Source organism: Apostichopus japonicus, chromosome 4 (assembly GCF_037975245.1).
Source record: "Apostichopus japonicus isolate 1M-3 chromosome 4, ASM3797524v1, whole genome shotgun sequence".
In the NCBI taxonomy this organism is placed as follows: domain Eukaryota; kingdom Metazoa; phylum Echinodermata; class Holothuroidea; order Aspidochirotida; family Stichopodidae; genus Apostichopus; species Apostichopus japonicus.
The window spans coordinates 4,233,545-4,254,508 of NC_092564.1; the positions used below are offsets into that span (position 1 = coordinate 4,233,545).

The 20,964-nt window shown below is 35.8% G+C and overlaps 1 protein-coding gene across 1 annotated transcript in view; it reads right to left on the reverse strand.

Annotated features, from left to right (window-relative positions):
* LOC139966192 (uncharacterized) overlaps positions 1 to 7,089 on the reverse strand; it is an 85,652-nt gene extending 78,563 nt beyond the window's left edge. Inside the window, exons 1-2 of the mRNA XM_071968976.1 lie at positions 6,983 to 7,089; positions 3,353 to 3,463 (exon numbers count right to left, since the gene is read on the reverse strand). Coding sequence (XP_071825077.1) covers positions 3,353 to 3,385 — 33 coding nt within the window. The 5' untranslated portion in view covers positions 3,386 to 3,463; positions 6,983 to 7,089. The remainder of the gene's footprint in view (positions 1 to 3,352; positions 3,464 to 6,982) is intronic.
* Between the last annotated feature and the right edge of the window lie 13,875 nt (positions 7,090 to 20,964).

The following is a 20,964-nucleotide window of genomic DNA, read 5'->3' on the forward strand; positions in this document are numbered from 1 at the left end:
CCTACGTGATAAATCAGTGTTTGAGAAATTAGGTCGGGTTAACGTGTCAGAATGTTATAATACACGATTGTTCTGGTATATTCCTTATGATGACACGCTGGTCTCGGGTTAACGTCGGTTTACGTGTAATCGCGTGTAAGCTGTGCACGGCATCTTTGTGGATTCTCTGGAACGTTCGCGAGATATGCAAAGGACTTCCAAGAATAGAGAAACTGGGTCAAGTGTATCGAGAAAGATCTAGATGATTCTTGACATGGCGAATCGTATCAAAACCCGCCCAGATCGGAGAGTTTCTCAGTTTCTGTACGAATACAAGCGACGACACATATTATACCATTCTACTATATATCGTCAGTGCTCAACTGCCAGTAGTTTCTGAAGGATTGAGATATCGATAACAAGATTGATTCTACACTTCCATTCAGAAGTTTGAAGAGGACTTTGCTGTGAATCTACAGTTTTTCAGTCTTTATTACGGAGAAGGTGAAGAATTTCTGTCTCCGTTGAGGAAGTTCGTTACGCCAGGAGTTGGTGGCTATAAAGCTGATTTTGGACTGACTCTGGTAATATTTAGTCGGCGAGAAGTTTGACTTGTGCTTCACTCGATTGTGGCTGGAAGTCCGTCTTCTATTTTGGAGCATCGCCGGAAAGAAGGTGACTGCTGTTTCTGGGATCGCGAGAAACTTCGTCGAGGACCAGTAAATTTCGCGGTACAACGGACCGAGAATCGTCGTCATCGAGGTCGTGGCCGCTGAGGGATATCGCCGTTGGAAGAGACCAGCGCGTTTTAAAGTGTATCCTATCTTTGTTAAGTTTGTGAGTAATTTTCTATACATTTGTAATTACCATTTGTTGTTGTTGGTTAAAACTCCATTGTTCAATATAGTTTACGTTCTCATTTAAAATCTCTAGACTCGTCAATTTGTCTGTGTTCCTTACGGAAACGAACCCATGCTTGTGTCTCGTTACAAATTAGTTATCGAGACCTCTCGCATTCCAACGTAACAACATGCTGCCAGCAAGACCATGCCAGCAAAAAGGAGAACTGGTATTAAGGTCATCCAGGAAATATCACCACCATCTTTCGTGTCCTCTTGAAAAGAAACATAATATACTGCATTAACAAACCTAAACATTAAAGTCTGAGAGGAAAGCCAGGAGAATTTCTCTACGTATCAAGTTGGTATAATACATTTTGGAGTGAAAATGAAATAACGTTTTGCCAGATGAGTTTGGAAAATCTAATTCGATATCATTGCATATGTATGAAATATTTTACGAGAAAAAAATTCATGTAGCTCATCGCTCCTAAAGACCGAGAAAAGTTGACTATATCGCTAGAGACAGTTGGGAATTATATATTTTACAGGAGAATTTTGACAGTTAGTGAATAGCAATATTTTCCTTACAAATCATTACTATGTTAAGCAAAACATTGATATTGTAACACGATTTTACACAGAAAGTCGTACATTAACGCTGAGCATCCTCAAAAGTAATAGAAGAAAGGAAAGTTTCCTTCAGTTTTGCATAACGTGCAAAAAGCATATATCGATTTTGTGCTAGCATGAAAGTTTAAAAAAAAATTAACAAACGCAATACTGTCAGGGTTTGATTCATGAATCAACTGGTAAAGCAGTGATTTAGTAAAGATTATAAACGTTTCCAAAGGCAGTTGCATATTTAAAATGCAGTGCTGCTAAATTCCCAGAATGAAAGAAATTAAAGGATGCTAGTTCTCATACTCTAGGAGTTAGAAATGGTTTGAGTAGGCCTAATCATAAAAAATATGCGACACAGCGGAAAGTTAACAAAACATTTCCTTCGAAATATTTCAGCTGCGTCAGTGTTACGAGAAACACAAGATTAATTATTTCTGTCCTCAAACTGTACGCATAAAAAGGGCTAATGAAACCCTCAAACATGAATATGTTCAGTACGTTGATTATCTTGAAGACAAAATGACATAAAGGCAAACTAACCAGGTGAGCAAAAACATCTGCCATCGATGTGATTACAGGTTTCATGGGTTTGACACTGACAAGTCTGCTTGCAACCATATCCATACGTCCCTTCTGGACAACGTTCAACACAACTGTAAATCAACAAATTCAGTCTTTAATAATTATTATCAATTTTTAGTTTTGAGTATTTCTCCAAGTAGGTTCTAAACAAGACTTTCGACAGTATTACTTGTTGTTTATGAATTTGAATAAAAGTGAGTCACATTCTCCGACCATGCTATGTTAAGGACATGCGCATGTTAATGAAAATTCCGACTATTATTGCAAAATAATGAATTGTCAGGTATAGTTATATTCTGCACACAGAGAAAGGATTTTTTTAATGTTTACTTACAAGGGACCTCTGTATCCAGCAGTGCAACTACAGGCACCGGTAACTGGATCGCAGGCAGCTCCATTCTCACACTGACATAGATACTGGCAGTCAGGTCCATATTTGTACCAAGCACAGGTATCCCCACAATTAAACCCTGAGTCGAATACAAAAAAAAAACTCACTAAAAGTAGTGATACTTGAGTGCCATCTTATCTTTTAGTATAGAGTACAAAGGTAAAATAGTATTCATGCAGAGGCTGTTGGGGGCCCTAATTCTTAAGTCCTCCAACCAATTGGATAGGCTGTTGATAAATCAAGTAAAATACTTGAAATGATAGAACAAAATTGGAATTTAATCCTTTAAAATAAAATTGTTGTAATGTAGTGATAGGACTTTCGTAACAACAGGTTTCTTCCATTTCCAATGAAAAACAATTCTATATGTGTTTATATATAATTTAGCAATATCATTAGGTCAAACCACATAATTTACTAATCGCAGAGATGAATGGTGATTTCTCAAATTTCTTTTATAAAGACACAAACAGAGGAAAACTCTTTACATTGATAGAAAAAATATAATCTGTTAAGCCACCCCAAATAGTTGTAATATGAACCCACTGTCCCTCTCAGCACTTCAACAGTTGACAAAAAAAAAGTGACGTAGTGTCACTCAAGGCTAGGTTTCATTCAGAGAGATGACAAATCAATCTTATTTCTTTATGTGTTTACCAATAATGCATATTCACACAAGCAAGACTTTGATTTTAGAAAATACGACCCTGTACGTTGACTTCAGTTAATGGTACTTTAACGATGTACATCTATCGTAAAATACAATATTGGTGACTGTTTTTTGCTGAATTATAGACATAAGACACACTAAAATGCTGACGAAAAGGTCTGTAATAACAATAATTGTTTCTATATCCTTAGTAAAGAAAGTAATGTACCCATTGACTGTGTTGATACACTCAGACAAACGTATTTTTACGTCTTTTGGTTTTCTTACCTGTGTATCCTGCTGCACACGTACAACTACCATCGGTAGGATCACACGTGGCCCCGTTCAAGCAACAGCAGTCGTTGGCACAATTAGAACCCCATTTGTTTATGGAACACGCTAAATAGTATAGACAAAATTAATGCAATAGAATGATGTCACTTTAAATTTAATTTCTCGCTTATTCCATTATTTTCTGCATATCAGAGGCATTCATACCAAATATATCGCAGTTCAAATACTTTATATGAATCCATTCAGTAAATATGCAGACTAATTTATCTTTCTCTCCAATGATTCCTGAATATACCGTGAATGTTAGTATGAATTTTTCCCCGCTTGCTTTTGTTAAGACATCTATTTCTAAGTTTACACCCCGTATAAGGCACTGTTAAGTTACTTCATGTATTTAGGGAGGTGTTAGAGATGTTGCTGGCTCTTGACGCGCGGTAAAGCAAATCCAAATGGAAACAGTATCGACATGTTGTACAACAGACTGGGTAGGTCCACAGGGTTTGACTGAAGCGTTTGTAAAAATGATTGGCTAGAATGTTTAAGAACGAAAGCGCGATGGAGCAGAGAAATGTTTCTTGAAAGGTAACAAAACTATATGATATTACATATCAAATATCTCTAACAGAAACATATTATACTAGACTTCTTATATTGCCTACTTATTCAAAACTTGTGAACGCTACGATTTTCAAAATGGATACGAGCGCATTTAATTGCAGTGGAATGTATTGCGTAATGAAAATGTAATGCATTATTTTTTTCGGCTCTTATGTCGCAGTTTATAGTTGCTTGTTATGTTTGCATTTAAAGTTATAACTGTGTATTTTAGTTTGTATGTTATCTCCATCGGGGAAATTATTATTGTGATTCGTGACTCACTCGGACGATAGATGAGTATTATCTGCTTCGTTCATTGAAGATGGTGAAGTTATTAGAGAAACTGAATGTTGTGTACAGGTACAGACCGATTGCTAGGGAAGCGTAGAGTTCAAATATCTGTGACGTTGAGTAACTTCTTCATCCACAGTACAGACAGCAATGAGTACTAATGTTCAAAACCAGTCAGGGCCTTAAAGGAATATCAATAATTTACAACGTTGCGTTTTACCAGTTAATAATACAACAAAGATGTAACCCCTTTCACTATTTAATTCACAAGGGAATACAAAATTAATATGTACAGAAAATAAATTTAATCTATCAACTCTGTTGGAAAATCTGAATAATTGCTTACAACAGGGATGTTAATGGTCCTATGCAGCAGAGAGAGAAACTTATGCCAAAAGATTGATTGAACTTCTAACCCATAAAAGAGAATATCCTAAGAGCGTTACAAATGCCTATACACAGTGTATGTTCCTGTTAGTGCAATACAAAAAGTAAATACCATTTGTTGTGTTTGGTGTTAAGGTTATTTAGCCTACATGCTTCAACTCTTGGATAGTTTTAAACAGACAAAACTTATAGTGATGTAAAGACGTTATTTTTGTCAACTAAAGTGTACCACAGAATTATAAACTAACAAAATCTGTCCATTTTATCCAAAAACACACATTTCAAACTGGGTTATAATGTTTTGAAATAACTTTGTCGTTTCAGGTAGGCTGAAGTGTACCCAACCTTTTCTGTTGAGCCTTGTTCAAGACAGGTGGCCAACCCAAATCTTTTTCATTTTTGATTCAACAAGCTCACCAGTTTGGGACTCCATTACAGTTTTAATTGGCATGGCTTTTAAGTTTCATTTGTGTTAATCTTCATTTTGCCTTTCCGTTAACAACAATTTACAATATTTTTGAAGAGTTAACATCTAAAGTGCATGGTAAGACCAGATCAGGTAAGTTCACAAATTCGCTCTCTGAATGTTTCTCTGGCATATATATATATATATATATATATATATATATATATATATATATATATATATATATATATATATATATATATATATATATATATATAATATATATATATATATATATATATATATATATATATATATATATATATATATATATATATATACATATCCTTATGAGAGAGCTTTGGACATTTTGCTATCAAATTTTGTCAGCTTAAAATTAAAGTGGATATTACTTGAAAAGTGCAGCTGCTACTTTGACTTTTCAGAGACCATCTTACTCAGAATTACATATACTTCTATATGAATGGGAACTTTGACTTGTCTGTTACCTTTAAATTCCCGCTTTTTCTATTCTTCAATAAAAAGTTTAATAGTTTTAAGAAACAAATGAAGGTATGTTTTATTCATTACGTACTGCTATGTTAGTAATTAAAAGGTTTAATTTAACATTTAATGGATGATGCATTCTTAGTATAGGATTTATTCAAAAGCATATTATGAACTCAAAATTTAGACTACTTGACTCACTTTATATTTTGATATATTTTTCAATCATCATTATTACATTATTACTTTACATGGTCCCAAAGCATCTGCTTAAAATTGGACACTCTGTTGACAGACGCCACCATTATTTTGAACTTTGAAGCTTTGTTATGAGTATAATATGAAATTCTTTTAGGAGGGTATTGTTTGCAAAACCAAATTGAACAGTTGTGATCCAATTCCCATACTTCAAAACTATTTAACATTTTTTTTATTAAATATATTTACTAGTGCCTAAATTTGACTTAATAATACGTAATTACTGAGTTAATTTCTTTTCAAATGTTTGCATAAATTTCTATTCTAAACCTAATAAAAGTTTTGCCCTCCATAGGGTTGACGGGTTTAGATGTACATAAGATGGAGCGTTTAATTTCTATCTGTCAGGAATTGTGCTGTAACATATCCGTTCACCAGTCATAGACAGTATAGTATCCCAGTGTGATTGTTGTTCTTCATATATTTTACACAGATTTAAAAAGGCGCCAAAACGAGTTCGAAAATGATAAATCAAATTGAAATTGTAAGATTGCGTTATCTGCAAAAACATTTTTGAGGTATTGCTAGCACACTCTGATACATATTTCATGGACGTAACTAGAATTATTTTTAATTATAAGAAAATCATATTTGTATGAGGGAAACATACAAATGGGGTGAGTGAATCATTCATTGCATATTTTTGTGCCTTTGTATGTTTGTAATGTTGCTTTAATCTGTGTTTGTATATGAAACTTTGTATCATGTTTACTGTTTAATATATATTTAATACCATAAGATGTTGTCTATGTCCATTTTTAATTTGTTCTAACAGTGTACAAATCTAGTAAATCGTCTTATCATCAGTGTAGTAGTCCATTCCATTGTCTTGATATATGGATGCATCCTTGTACAATAGCCACATTTCTGTGAATAGATAGGGCCTTTCCATTGACTCACAAACTCATTCTATCAATCCCGTTCCTCAAAATCAGCGGTACAATATTATTAACTCCTTAAAGAGTGAAATTCACTCTTTTAGAAGAGTGATTCTCACTCTTTCTAGAGTGAAAAGCTCACTCTTTGAAGGAGTGAACATTCTCACTCTTTCAAAAGAGTGAATTACACTCTTCATGGAGTGACCACTCACTACACTCTCAGAAAGAGTGAGAATTCACTCCAAACGAGAGAAAATTCACTCTTTTGTTTTTAGAGTGTAATAAATGTTGAATACTTACGATAGCAATTATTCTCTGGCTCTACAAAAAGATAACCATCACAGCACTCCCGTACAGATCTGTACTCGTCTCTGAAATCTTGTCTGTATTTTGTTATATACTTCATACTGGTAACGACAAAAATTGTAATTTTAGGTATTGTCAAATAGCATAAATATCTGTTATTTATTTTATCTGCTATTTGCAACTTATCTAAAACATTAATAGGAGAAAAGATCACTTTTAACTCAAAATAATTAAGCTATCTAATTATACTTAAATATTGGCCGGCAAAGAGCTTCTGGTATACAACTGGTTGCAGGATCTTCCGGGAGAGAATTTTATCATTTATTAACTGGAAGCATGCCAAGCATGTGGCCTGTAATGAGGTAATTTGACCACTAAGTATGGGCCACTTTTTTACAAAGCCATTAGCAAATTAAAAAACTAGGACACCAATTTTCATTCTTGCACTGTTAACCTTAATATTGGAATTAACAAATTTACCCCATCTGAAAATATAGATCAAAGTTCGCCCCATCTTATGAGAAATACCTTACTACTTATCTGATGTTGGTAACCTATCCTTTTGACCCCCCCCCCCCCGTCCCGCACCAAATATTGACACAACTCACAAACATACACTTGTTAATTCATGAGAAGAGGGAAAAGGCCTTCAGATTTCACTTTTTAACCGATTCATGAGGGCCTGGTCCACCCCAATCACCCTATTCAAGAATTTTCTCTTCCTGAGATTACTATAGTTCACTGACACCAATGTTTTTGACGTTAAGAACACATCGTTTCCAAAGGGTAGTAGGGTTCCTTTCTAGTAACACCTAGCAGTGCTAATTTCATTCTTAATGTTACCTTACTTTGACTTCGTGCAACGGAAAGGAGGCCACTGAAAGATCTTCCAACAGAATATGCCTTCCATTTTTGGATCTTTTTCCGAGTATTTTGTTAGGAACGAACTGTTATAACTGTGCAAAGTACAAACGTTGAAAATGAAAACATAATGAAAACAAATGAACGTTTTTATAATAAGCTCTGTTATTAACTGCATCATAAATTATAATCAAATAATTGATTATATGTTGTCGATAGAGAGAAGAAGAACAATATTCATGTTACGTTTACATCCGTTAATTAACTATGACTTATGCTAGGAAAGTTTAATTCATTTTAAATTACATAGAACAGGGTACTCTTGAAACAACGGCAGACATATCTACGAGCATAGTTTTCCAGTAGACTGAAATATATTGCCATTAAAGGATTTATTTGTCACTGATTTATGTATTTCAGGAAACATTGTGTTACAAACCTTATTACAGTGGCACCTATCGAGTTTTCGATTTGTTTTACTTTATAGACCCGTTCAAAGTGTCTAAGGAGTTGTTAGATGGCAAAGTTCTTTATTGAAGGATGATTTTAGGCAACTTTTAGTAGATGCAGACATGTTGTATAACGTCATATACCAAATCTTTAATGCAAATACAACCGTGAAGCTATATGTACAATACCTCTTGAATGTTTTGCAGACATGATCGCCATCAACATCTAGGGATATTCCTTGTGCATTTGTGCTGGAAATGGCAAAAGAGGCGAGCCGCAAAGCGATACACAACAAGACCTTCATGACCTTCGAAGCAAGACAACAGAAAACAAAACAGTGTAAAGAAAGCAATATTATATGTATCCACATAACCCCGTTAAATTCGTTAGACCTATAGAGTCCCCTCTTAGTGCATGTTCGTAGGCCATTTTTTCATTTTGCGAGCTGGATTAAGCTGGTGAATCTCATGTAGGGTGTCACCCTTTCGATATCTTTATCGTAAAACAACAAAGGTCATTTGACGTTTGATTGTTCATTGGCTATTGAGGCGTTTGAGGCAATGTGTTTCAGTAGACCTGGCGATTGGCGTGAAGAACGGTGTGAAGAACAGTTTTTCTGTGTACTATTAACGTGTCAAACCGATTTATTGTTATTATTATCCACTACTGATCATTACCCCAAACATTTGCGATTTGCTACAAAAAATTCCACGGATTAAATTACCCACGTGCTTGTTTAGAATTACGTGTGACATTGAAATTCTCTCGTTGATATGACCACTGCTAACTTTGAATCATCTCATATGTTTTATGGTAGAGTTGAAACTTAGTTTAGATTAAATATACACCCTTAACAACTCAAAGAGTGAGAGCTGTCACTCAAGGTCCATTATTTGATAATGATGACAAAAATTTTGCGAATTGAAGGGCAGGAAACATGTGGATAATCGGGTGAATCGGTTTTTCGCTCAAGAAAGAAAAATCTATTTCTGCATTAAGCAAAATCTTACTGCACCAGCATTATTGGGTCTTGCATAGATACTCCTTAGTGTTTGGATAACATATTCAATACTTATATTGGCAGTAAAAGTGAACTTGTGTTACCCATACATGAGTCCAGGCATACACTTGCTCCTACGTTCAACTTCTTTTAAGTTAACTACTTAGATTGGCCTGGCAATTATATCAAGTTAATGAATTAATTTACTTAAAGATTAATTTACTGGTAATCATCTCTACACAATGATAAAAAACAAACCCATATCCAATTGTATATTTATTGCAATAATATTTGCATGGCCACTGACAAAAATAAACCCTGATAAAAAACGAAACTAAAATAATTTTATTCTGAGACGGGTGGGGATTGGTGGACGGCCATTGCATTTGCTTTAAAACAGTTGCTAGAAACATCGATGCTCTCATTGCCAATACCCTCTCTCTCAAACAATCGGTTGAAACCACCATTTCCGCTTGGTTTGAACAATAAGTTTATTTCAAAGGTAAAAGTCTTTTCTTCCTCGTGATGTTGTGAAAACTATCATAATTTCACTCGTTCTTAACAGCATTGGTATGTGCAGCTCTCTGTGCTGCGGTTTTAAAGCAAGTCTCATTATACAATTACAATCCGTACAAAATGGTGTTTCTAGCGTAATGTATGGCCGTGGAAGATGGTATTATGTCTCTTTCATTTTTAAGGGGTTTATCTCATGGGTTGACAAAGTGCTCAGTAGTTGACAGATCAGTTCGTGGAAACCTTTGATTTGCAAAACTGAATAATACAACCAATATTTACTGACAGTCAAGAGACGAATAGTTACATAACGTCTATTGCATTAGGTTCAAAATGGCAACTATATTTAGTCAAGCATGTGGCACATTGTCTTCAGAACCACTATTGTTATTTGGTGTAAAGGTATATTACCCTAAATCTACCCTTTTCGGGTTTAAGAAGTCTAATGTTTGGTCTTCAGTGTTGTCTAGGCTTATAAGCGCACCTCAGTGGAGTACAGCAACGAACCTTTATACTGGTTCACATTAGAATATTCTTCTTCAAGCACAGTGGACCGACATAGGGACAAAGACTTAAGGGTGGATCAAGTTTGTAAGTGCTGACGTTTATTGACTTCAAATCCGATCAGTAATAATCTTGCACTCATGCGTACTTAAATATGTATTACGATGTTCTTTGATGCTATACTTTATGAGCTTGAGAATTTATAATCTTTTCAAATTAGCTAAATGCGTTGACCTGAAAGGACATTTGACTTCGACAGAGAACAATGAGGTTTATGTACGTATCAAGTATCGGGTTCATTCAAGCTTCAGACTTTTGTGGTTCCTAAATGTTCATACCTTCACCTATATTGATCTGAAATGACCTTCAAACTGAATCACTTTCAATACGTATCTTTTGTTCGTGTGCATACCAAGTATGAAGTTCGCCCAAGCTGCAATTTTTGAGTTATCGTGCTTACAAGGTTGGCAGTGTTTGCCCTTTGTTGACCTTTGCAGAGATACCAGTTATGAAATATAGAACTTCATCGAGAAAATGCATGAAATTGTAGTGAAAGACGGGTGAAATTACAATAAATGATGAAACAAATTTCGTTAATTTTAAAGGGATTAATATCCCTCTGACTTGTGTTTACAAGTTGATAACCATTATCATAGATATAAGATTGTCACGGGTTTATGGTCATGTTGCATTATATCAATTTCTTGTAAAATTGACTTAGTCTGCGTATCCTGTTAGTAAGCTTGTAAATGGTCCAGTTATTCCCACATAAAAAGCGTTATAATGTCTGACAAAACGAAATACACTCAATGCATAAGGAAATGAAGAATCAATATACGACCCAATTTCCTTGTATCGAAAACGTCGAGCGACGCTTAGATAGACATATTAGTTTGCATGATTAACCAAGTACGTTAACAATTAGTTGTTAACGTTGTTAGCAAATTTTGTGAACATTCTTCAACATACTATTAGAAATTCCAATGGCGGATTAAAGATTATGGTTTTCGTATAAATGTATATTATAAGCATAATGCGCAAGCACCTTATTTCAGACAATGATCAACGTGACCAAACATTAAAACGAATGGCTAATTTTTAAACATCTCTCATTCTGTTTATCATTTTAAATATCACATCATTCACCTTTTACGTAAAGTTCTCATTGGTTGTGTAAACCGATCCATAATAATGTAAACTTAGAGAAACACAGAAAGTGCAAGTGCGTATAAAAATGCTATCTGACACCTAAAGACATCGCTCTCTTCGTCATAGTTCAGATCCACCGCAAATCTACGCCTGGTATGACACCCCATACATACAAAGAACACAGTTACTAATGTAAATCTTAAAGTTTTGTACCAAAAACTGGATCGTGCTATAAATCGGTAGCATGTGCTATTAGGATTACAGTAAGTACTGAGGATATTTTGTTTTGATTTGGTGGGATTACACTTATCCTCAGTTGTTACTGTAAACCTAAGAGCACATGCTAACGATTTATCAGATTTGACAGCACAAATTTTTGAAAAAAATGATCTTACATAGGAGTTATTCACATACTAGATGATACTTGATAAACTCAATATCATCTTTCAGAAAAGGTTCCTTTCCACTTACTGATTCTAACCAGTACATATTTTTTAAAAGCACCAGCATTTAAAAATTAAACAAACACTTTAAGTCTAATAGCAGTACAGAGAACAACTTCTTTTAATACTACAGCACTCTTATATTAGAAGCAAAGAAATATTGTAATAATTACTTACGTTGAACATAATAGCTTGACAAAACAAATTATGAGGAACTCTCACGCAACCCGAACGATTCTCTCTTTTTCTCTCAGAGTTAGTTCCAAGTTAATCCAAGTATAATATGTTATATATTAAGAACGCATAAAACCAATTAAGAGGCACTCATGTCCATAGATGATTAAAGATGTAACTTCGTCCCTTTACTGTAGCTTTCATTAGACAGACATATATTTATGAACACGTTTTGGGCGTTTGTCGCAATACACATTGCGTAATACGTAATTCCCCGATTACGAAACTCATGGAAGTAAAGACGTTCCTTTCGCGTGAAGAGGGTATAAAATCATTACATATATACTGTTTCATGCACATATTTATTGTTCATTAAAGTGCAGCCGTAGCAATTCCTCATGATTTTTCCACTTCGTGTTTAACTAACATTTACACAAGCTACTCATCTTCAGCAGGTTTTTTTTTTGCACCAATATTTTGACCACTATAAACTACAAGTAGGCCTTACTTTAGGTCCCGAGCTTCGCATAAAACTGGGTATGCACAATGGGTTAACTTTGTGGTTGAAAAGAGTCAGCCTATACAAAGAAAAGGTATCCCCCCCCCCAACAAAAAAAAAAAAATTCTATAACTGCACCAGGTCCCCTACTCTCCCAGGTCTATGGGGTGGGACTGGATGTTACCTTACACTGACATTACTGCACAAATACCAGGAGGGAGTTACCTAAGAAAAAGAGGTTGATATACGTAGGTTACAACAACTGAAAAGAAGCTATATTGAGGGGTTTCACTGTTACACAATCCGGACCAAGCCATAATTCATTACACGTTATTTTGATACACATATGTCAATTTAATTTAGACGTTTATGTGATAACAATAAGTTTGACAAATTGTATGGCCGTGGATGGTGGTATTATGGCTCTACCATTTTAAAGGGTTTCACTGGCGTTGACAGATCAAAGTCCACGTGAACACATGTTCATTTCTAATAGAGTTGACTTTTATAATAACGTTAGTCTGTAAGTTTATGTCTTGTACGTATTTGTTTGTTTCTCACCATCCCACTTGAGCATGTCTCAGTCATCTCGGCATAGACATAATGTGGGCTATACAATAGCCATATTCTCTCTTTCTAAATCTAACTAACAATAAACACATTGTCTAACACCTAATTTCCCAATAACGAAATACTCTGTAACTCATTCATGTAAAGACGTCACAGTTCCCATGCGCGTGAAGAGGAGAAGTTAAATCAATACATATTCACTGTTTTATGCACATATCTATTGCACCAGCAGCTATTCCTAATTGATTTTCTACTTCGTGTTTTACTGAATTTACAACAATCTCCTCATTTTAAGCAGGTTTCATTTGCATCAATAGTTTCACCATCATACACTACTAATATGCCTAACGTTAGGTATCTGGCTACATATATACCTGGGTACGTACAATAGGTTAACTTTGTGGTTGAAATGAGTCACATTTACAAAGAAAAGGCAAACACGGAAATATTTTACTGAACCTTTCTTGAACTGCATTAGGTCTATCCTACTAGTCTAGGTCTTATGGGTGGAACTGTGTGTTACCTTGTACTGACATTACTGCACATACCAGGAGGAAGTTGTCGGTAACCTAATAAAAGGAGAGAACTGTATAAATTAAATTCGAGGTTACAACAACTGAAGAAAGCTATTTTAAGAGCTTTAATTGATGCACAATCCGGACCAAGCCATATTTTATGAAACGTAATTTTGATACTTATAGTCAATTTAATGAAGACGTCTTTGTGACAACAATCAGTTTGACACATTTTATGTTGAATGTCTATAGAGGGTAGCACAAACGCTCTGTGAACAATTTTTTTACTACGCTTACAAAAGGTTAATAAAGTGCTCAGAAGTTGACAGATCAGTTCGTAAAATTTTAATTGACTGAATAAAACTAAACAAAACTGAATAATATAACCAACATGACTGGCAATCTAGCGACATATAGTGACATAAAGTCTATTGCATTCGGTTAAATGGTAACTATATTTAGTCAAGCATGTGCCACATTGTCTTAAGAATCACTATTGGCTATATGGTGTCAAGGTATATTACCCTAAATCTACCCTTTTGGGGTTTTTAAGATCTACAGTTTGGTCTTTAGTGCTTTTGCGAAAATGCATAGGTCTATATGCACACCTCGGTGGAGTGCAGTAACAAACATTTTAACTGGTTCACATTGGAATATTTTTCTTCAAGCACAGTGGACCTACATAGGGACAAAGAATTAAGGGTGGATCAAGTTTGTGAGTGCTGTCTTTTAATGACTTCAAATCCAATCATCAATAACCTTGCACTACTGCGTACTTAAATATTTATGTTCTTTGATGCTATACTGCATGAGCTTGTATTTACTATATTTCCAAATTAGCTTCATGCGTTGTTCTGAAAGGACATTTGACTTCTACGGAAAACAAGGAGGTTTATGTATGTACCAAGAATGAAGTACATCCAAGCTTTGCTTTTGAAACTTTCGTGGTTGTTAGGTTTTCAAACTTTCACTAGGAAGTTATAACAACTCCCTGCTTTCACCTTTACATTAACTTGAAATGACCTTCAAACTGAATCACTTTCAATACGTATCGTTTGTCCGAGTACATACCAAGTATGAAGTTTGCCCAAGATGCACATTTTGAGTTATCGTGCTTACTAGGTTTGCAGTGTTTGCCCTCTGTGGACCTTTGCAGAGAAACCAATTATAAAGTTCAAACACGTTTCACTTTTTCCGGGCTATCGTGTTTACATCAATAAGACATACACCACCGAGACAACGGAAAGTTCCCTTAACTTAATATAGAACTTCAAAATTGTAGTGAAAAGATGGATGAAATTACAGTAAAAGATGAAGCTTATTTTGTGCATCCTAAAAATTGATCTTTCATATGAGCACTAGATGATATTTGATGAACTCAATATCATCTTTTAGCAAAAAATTCCTTTCAATTAACTCTTTCAGCCAATAATATTTAAACAAAGCACCAGCATCGAAAATAAAACAAACACTTCTACAATGTGACTTCCTGAAAGATTGATTTTAGCTTGAAATGTATAATAGCAGTACTGCAGACAACTCCTTTTAAATAATACAGCACTCTTATTTTAAGAACTAAGAAATCTTGTAAGAATTACTTACATTAGGCATAATAGCTTATAGACAAAACAAATTACGTGGAATTCTCGCTCAACCCGAAAGATTCTCTCTTTTTTCTCTCCAGAGCTAGTTCCAAAGGTAGTGCAACCGTAACTAAGGAGACCAGTAAGACCAAATATCACCTCCTATCCTACCAAAGCTTTTGTGCAATATTAGGTGCAAAGTATAACACGTTCTGTGATAAGCAATAAGACGAATGGAGAGGCATTCATGTGAATCGATGATTATTCATGTAGGTGCGAATTCGGCCCATTACTGTTTGCTTTGTTAGACAGACATATTCTTATGGGCGTTTGTCGCAATAGACAATGTGCAATACGTAAATCCCGATTGTACGAAAATGACTCATTCACGTTAAGAACTTCAATGTTGACATATATGTGGCAACAATCAGTTTTGGCAAATTCTACTTAGCAAGCAATGCAGAAAACTTGTGAATATGTTGGGTGGTTTTGTTTGGAAAGGTCTAAAAGTTATGTCTTCAGATGTTTTCAGGTATACGGTAACATTTATTTGTGTGACACTCAATAAGACGTGATGCAGCCTGACGGACAATCAACAGGAAGGTCACTGTGGCACTGACAACATCAAATCGTGCATGAGTGTCCATTTTCTGCAGTACCTTCTAAGTCAACTCAGGCTGCTAAGACCGTTATGTAGCCAAAGAAATAGCTTAAATGCTATTGTGCTTGTTTAGGTATCTGGATTTTTGTCAATTCACCTTAACCTTAGCTAAGTGAACCCGTCGTGCTACGCGTACTCTCACATTCTACATCACAGAAGAACTTAAGCTCAGGATCATAATCATCATGTAGTTACACCAGTAGTGCAGCCTCTGACTTTACAGCCATAAATAAATTATGGATATGATTAGTTCTCCTTCTTTGATTTTCAAATAGCTTTCTTGAAAACTCAAAACACGGGATTAAATAGTTTTCTGCATCTATCTGTTTTATAGGGAGAAATACGGTATTTACAGTAGCAAAAACATTTCAACTATATAAATTTTTTCTTTTGACTAGAGTTATTCATATGTAATGTGCTGATGGATGTCGTAATTTTGAATTTACAGTAAGAGTTGATATACCATCCAAAAAAATACAACGCTACTATTACAAACATACTGCAGTTCCTTCCGTGCAGTGCCTCTCTTGTGTTTTAAGAGTGCACGTAGTAACTATACGGTAAAAAGTAAAACTATTTCCTTGTCTGATTGTGATTGCAGTCATTGGTACAAGTTATTGCCTTTTTGTGATTGCCAACTCCTGTGGAAAGAAGTAAACATCATACTGACCTTTGTGAGACCTTACTTCTGGTTCACTGTGTAACTACCGTGGCGATACATAAATCAATATGACGTGACGTGTATCGGTTTTCACAGTAATAATAATATGGTGTCATACGCTCGTCTGATCCTAGGTAAAATTCCAGAAACTGTTTACCTTCCGACACTTGTTGGAACAACGTATATCACTTCTATGAGTATGTACTTACCGTCAAACATTAGGTTCAAGTAAATCAACTAAATGGAAGTATATGGCTGGCTATCAGTCTCAAATCGTGGGGAATCGACATATACCGAATTAAATCGACATATACCAATTTTAATAGATGATATGTAAAATAAATCGTTAAAAGTCAATTTAAATCGACATCAACCACGCACATGTCGAAGGAAATCGGTGTATGTCGATTCCCCACGATTTGAGACTGATGGCCCGCCATACGAAGTAAGCCCAAGACTATATGTTCCACCCAGTGTTGTGTTCGACGTATATGAGCATTTAGTTTCCGAGTATTGCATTAGGTATTGCAGTTGAAAGTGTGGTTTCACAAGTCACCATTTTAGGAGCTGTAAATAGTGTTACTATTTACTTTAAATGACATGATTGTTCCACAAACTTTCTTCAATCAGCAAAATAATTTCAGGTCTTCGAAAATCAAATCTTTCCTATGCAGGCATCACACACATCGGAAATAACAGAATTATTAACAGCAATATTTTCTCTCTTGAAATTACAGTTAAACAGCAAGGAACCGCCATACCTTTAACATAGAAATAATAAAAAAGGTTGTTGGTCTCCAAATATCGCTTATCCCAAGTAGATTTTTAACTTGAAATGGACACATGCCGATGTGTCGCCCTAAGCCGCCCCCCCCCCTTCCCCCTCCCATATCAAGAGAATTGAATAACTTGATACTCTTAATCTGGCATTCCGCTCCAAGTGAAATAGAAAAAAATCATCTCAAGTTTTCTCAAGAAAGACCGGAGGACCCGAAAGTATCTGAAAAAGACAAATGAAATGGAGAAAACGCTAACGATTTTATAATATCTCCCAAGAATGAGAAAGGACCAGTCGTCCATTGTTTCAGTTAAGAAGACATCGCAAGCAACCCATCAACCTTTGTCTTAGATAATTTTATGCTTTTATTGCTTTATTCAAATATAATGTATAATATAATATATTCTGTAGTAAACCATTTATGATCGATAGGTTGGTTAGCATAACCCAAAGAATCGTAGAAATGCTTCTCAGAACCATCGTATATCAAAGAGGATAAGCAACAACTGCACTAACAAACAAGTTTTTTTCCATCCGGATGCCACAAGTTCGGCAAAATAATATATTTTTCTATGGCGCTTTCCACAGCTAATGAAAAAACTTACAGCGCTTAAAGGTATCCTGTATTGGCCCCAAACATGCTAGATATTCAAATATGGGCACCTTTGGTCAAAATTCTTAAACTAGTTTTATTACAACCTTCGAGGAAATTTTCCTCACTGAGACATTCAGTCATCATCTTGTACGTTCCTTAACATGTCTGAGAACAACATGGAGAGTGAAGACCTCCAGGAAGGTCCTTTTGAAAAATTCTAGCAATCCTAGCTTGCTATAATTTGGGGCCAATACAGACTACCTTTAACAACACTAGGTATGTCATGCAGAGTAATATAGCTCTCGGTGAACTAATTCTTCCCTCCAATACGTTGTTTTACTATTTTATGCTATAATTATTGTACATGCCTTGGAAGTCGACATTATGTCGAATTAAATTGGCATATGTCAGTTTCTTGAGCTGCTAATGGACGATTACCCACAAATAATATTCTCTCGTGTTCCCATTGGATTGTTCAGATTGAGTTCTGATAGGAATCAAAAGGCATATGCAAAAAAAAAACCCAAAAAATTGATAGTGTCTTGTATTCCCGTTTGAGAACTTTGTTACATGTCACTGTTTATCATACTTTAATTGGAAGTAACTGCGAATGTGCAAAAAATTCAAGATATATGTAATTAAATTGACAAATAGCAATTTTTTGGGCACTTTTTCAAAGTTCTCATTCATAAATCAGTTTTAATCACGGTCTTCCAGCAACATCAACACTTTACATAGCCAATTCAGTGGAGGTTTGTCACCATGAAGATGGTTATTAACGAGTTAGCGTTCGTTTAAATTTCTTGAACTACGTTTAAATATGTAGAAGTTTGAATACCGTCCTTCCAATCAGACACATTTTCTTAACCTTGAACAGCATAATTTGGAAATCTTTACTATGATAAAAGTCTTTTAAAAACTGATGTTCGTGTAGTTCTGGTCGGTCGAATATCATCATCGTCGCTATAGCCACCGTTGTCTTTGGAATTGGTAGAGCAGGATAACATTATGAGGCGTCATTTTAGTCATTCTAGTCATTTTTCACAGGCTGGTGGCGCTATATAAATATAACATCAAAGATAAATAACTTATATATGAGCTTGATATAGCATGAGCGGGCAGGAAATAGATCCGTATCAAATCCGCGGGCCACAACCAGGGCCGTAGTATGCAGGGGGCGGGGGGACAGGGCGCAGTAGCCCCTTGAGATTTTGATAAGCCTACGATTATGTGAACGCCTGGACAGTGTGCGCTATTTCAATTAGTCTTAACGAAATTTTCACATCATTTCTTCTGATTTCAGTAGGGTGCAACGTCTATGCACCTATTGTAGGAATAGCGTTCGAAAAGAACACAAGATTTACATCCGATGAGATGGCCGTGCGTTTGTTCTGTTTTCAAGAGTTTTGTAAGAATAAGAATAAACGTAGAGAGCTCCTAATAACCTGCATGACCAGTATAGGAGTACAATGTGAAGCTACGGTTCATCATGTATATTTATTACGCCTATGTGTTTTATGGAGCCCTATCAGTTTCATTGTTAGGCCCTATATCAGTGCCCCAATTTTAACTAAGAATAGATATACATGGGCTTTTTTAACATACCAACTCGGTCCCGAGTCCCCTACACGGCCCACCCACTCAGCTCATTACCCCCCCCCCTCCCCCGGGAGATTTTTTTTCAACATACAGTCCATGGTCCAGCTTCCTCCATTGTATTCTGAGGAACGACTGTAATGAATGGGGGGTTGGTACGTACTGGTCGTGATTGAGTCCTCGTGGCAGATCCTGGGTCTAGAAGTTTGTCAACTGCTGCTTGAGGGGTGTTTCCTGAAACTCCTTCGATTGCCACTTATACGTCGAGAATAAATATCACAGAGAACAGCATCACTGCTAACAAAGCGTCGGCTTCAATAGTCCATGGCAAAGATTTTCGATCACGTCGAACTCCATTTTTAAAAATAACGGCACCTGTAGTAATACAGTTGCACCCACTGAATGAGCAGTCTGGGTCCAACCTTTAATAATTCTCCTTTAAGTGTTAGTGAAATAATGGATATCACAAATTATAGAACGACGATTAGTTATCTTTTTGTGATTAGTTCCATGGAGTTTCTTGCCGAATGATATCAACATTTGTTTTGGTATGGGGGGAGGGGGTTGCCTTAATCCCACCAATTACTAGTCTCCCCCAAGTTGTAAGGGCGTTTTCTTTTCTTTTTTTGGCTGCAGCCACCAGGAACTTTGGACAGGCGTGACTCGTACCGGGGCTCGTAATCATTGTTTCCTACAATCTTATTACTTTGAACTACGAGTGATTCAATCTGCTATTAAACTGATAAGATTTCATTCATCTGAGCGATATTACTAACTTGAAAGATCACATTTAACTTTCCCGAGTGCTCGAACACTAACTGGTTACAAACCAGGGCGAACTTTGACATCGATTGATAACGGTGCAGGGATCCAACCGGCGTCGCTATGGCTTTGATGCAAGCGGTGCATTTGGCGCCAAGATCAAAACCAGCACCATTCGCCACCGAGGGAAAATCAGCGCATTTGAGACCCCAACCTGTTCTATACTTGCTATCTTCCCTTGGTCCATAATTTGTAGTCCGCCTGCACCCTCTACCGGGCCCACCTGGAGTCACATCACATCACGTAACATTACACTTCTTCTTTTCTTGTATTTTCAGGAGTTGTTCGCTAAAGGCATCTGCCCCCTCATCACTATTTGACGAAGGAAGTATTTTGCCAGGTATTTATCTACGACTTTGAGACAAAAGACAGACAATGAGGATACGAGTGAAGAAGAAAAATTTGTCAGAATACCAGTTTCTATTGAAAAAATTATGCCCTTGTACGATGCAATAATGTACAAGGATAACATTTTAGACATCACAACATTTCCAGGTATCATTCTTCTTTTTATTTTAAAGAGTCAGCAAAAAAAGGTGTAATTACCTCTCTCCCTCTGATTAACCAAAAGGAAATAAAAGAATTCCCAAAGCATTTATCAG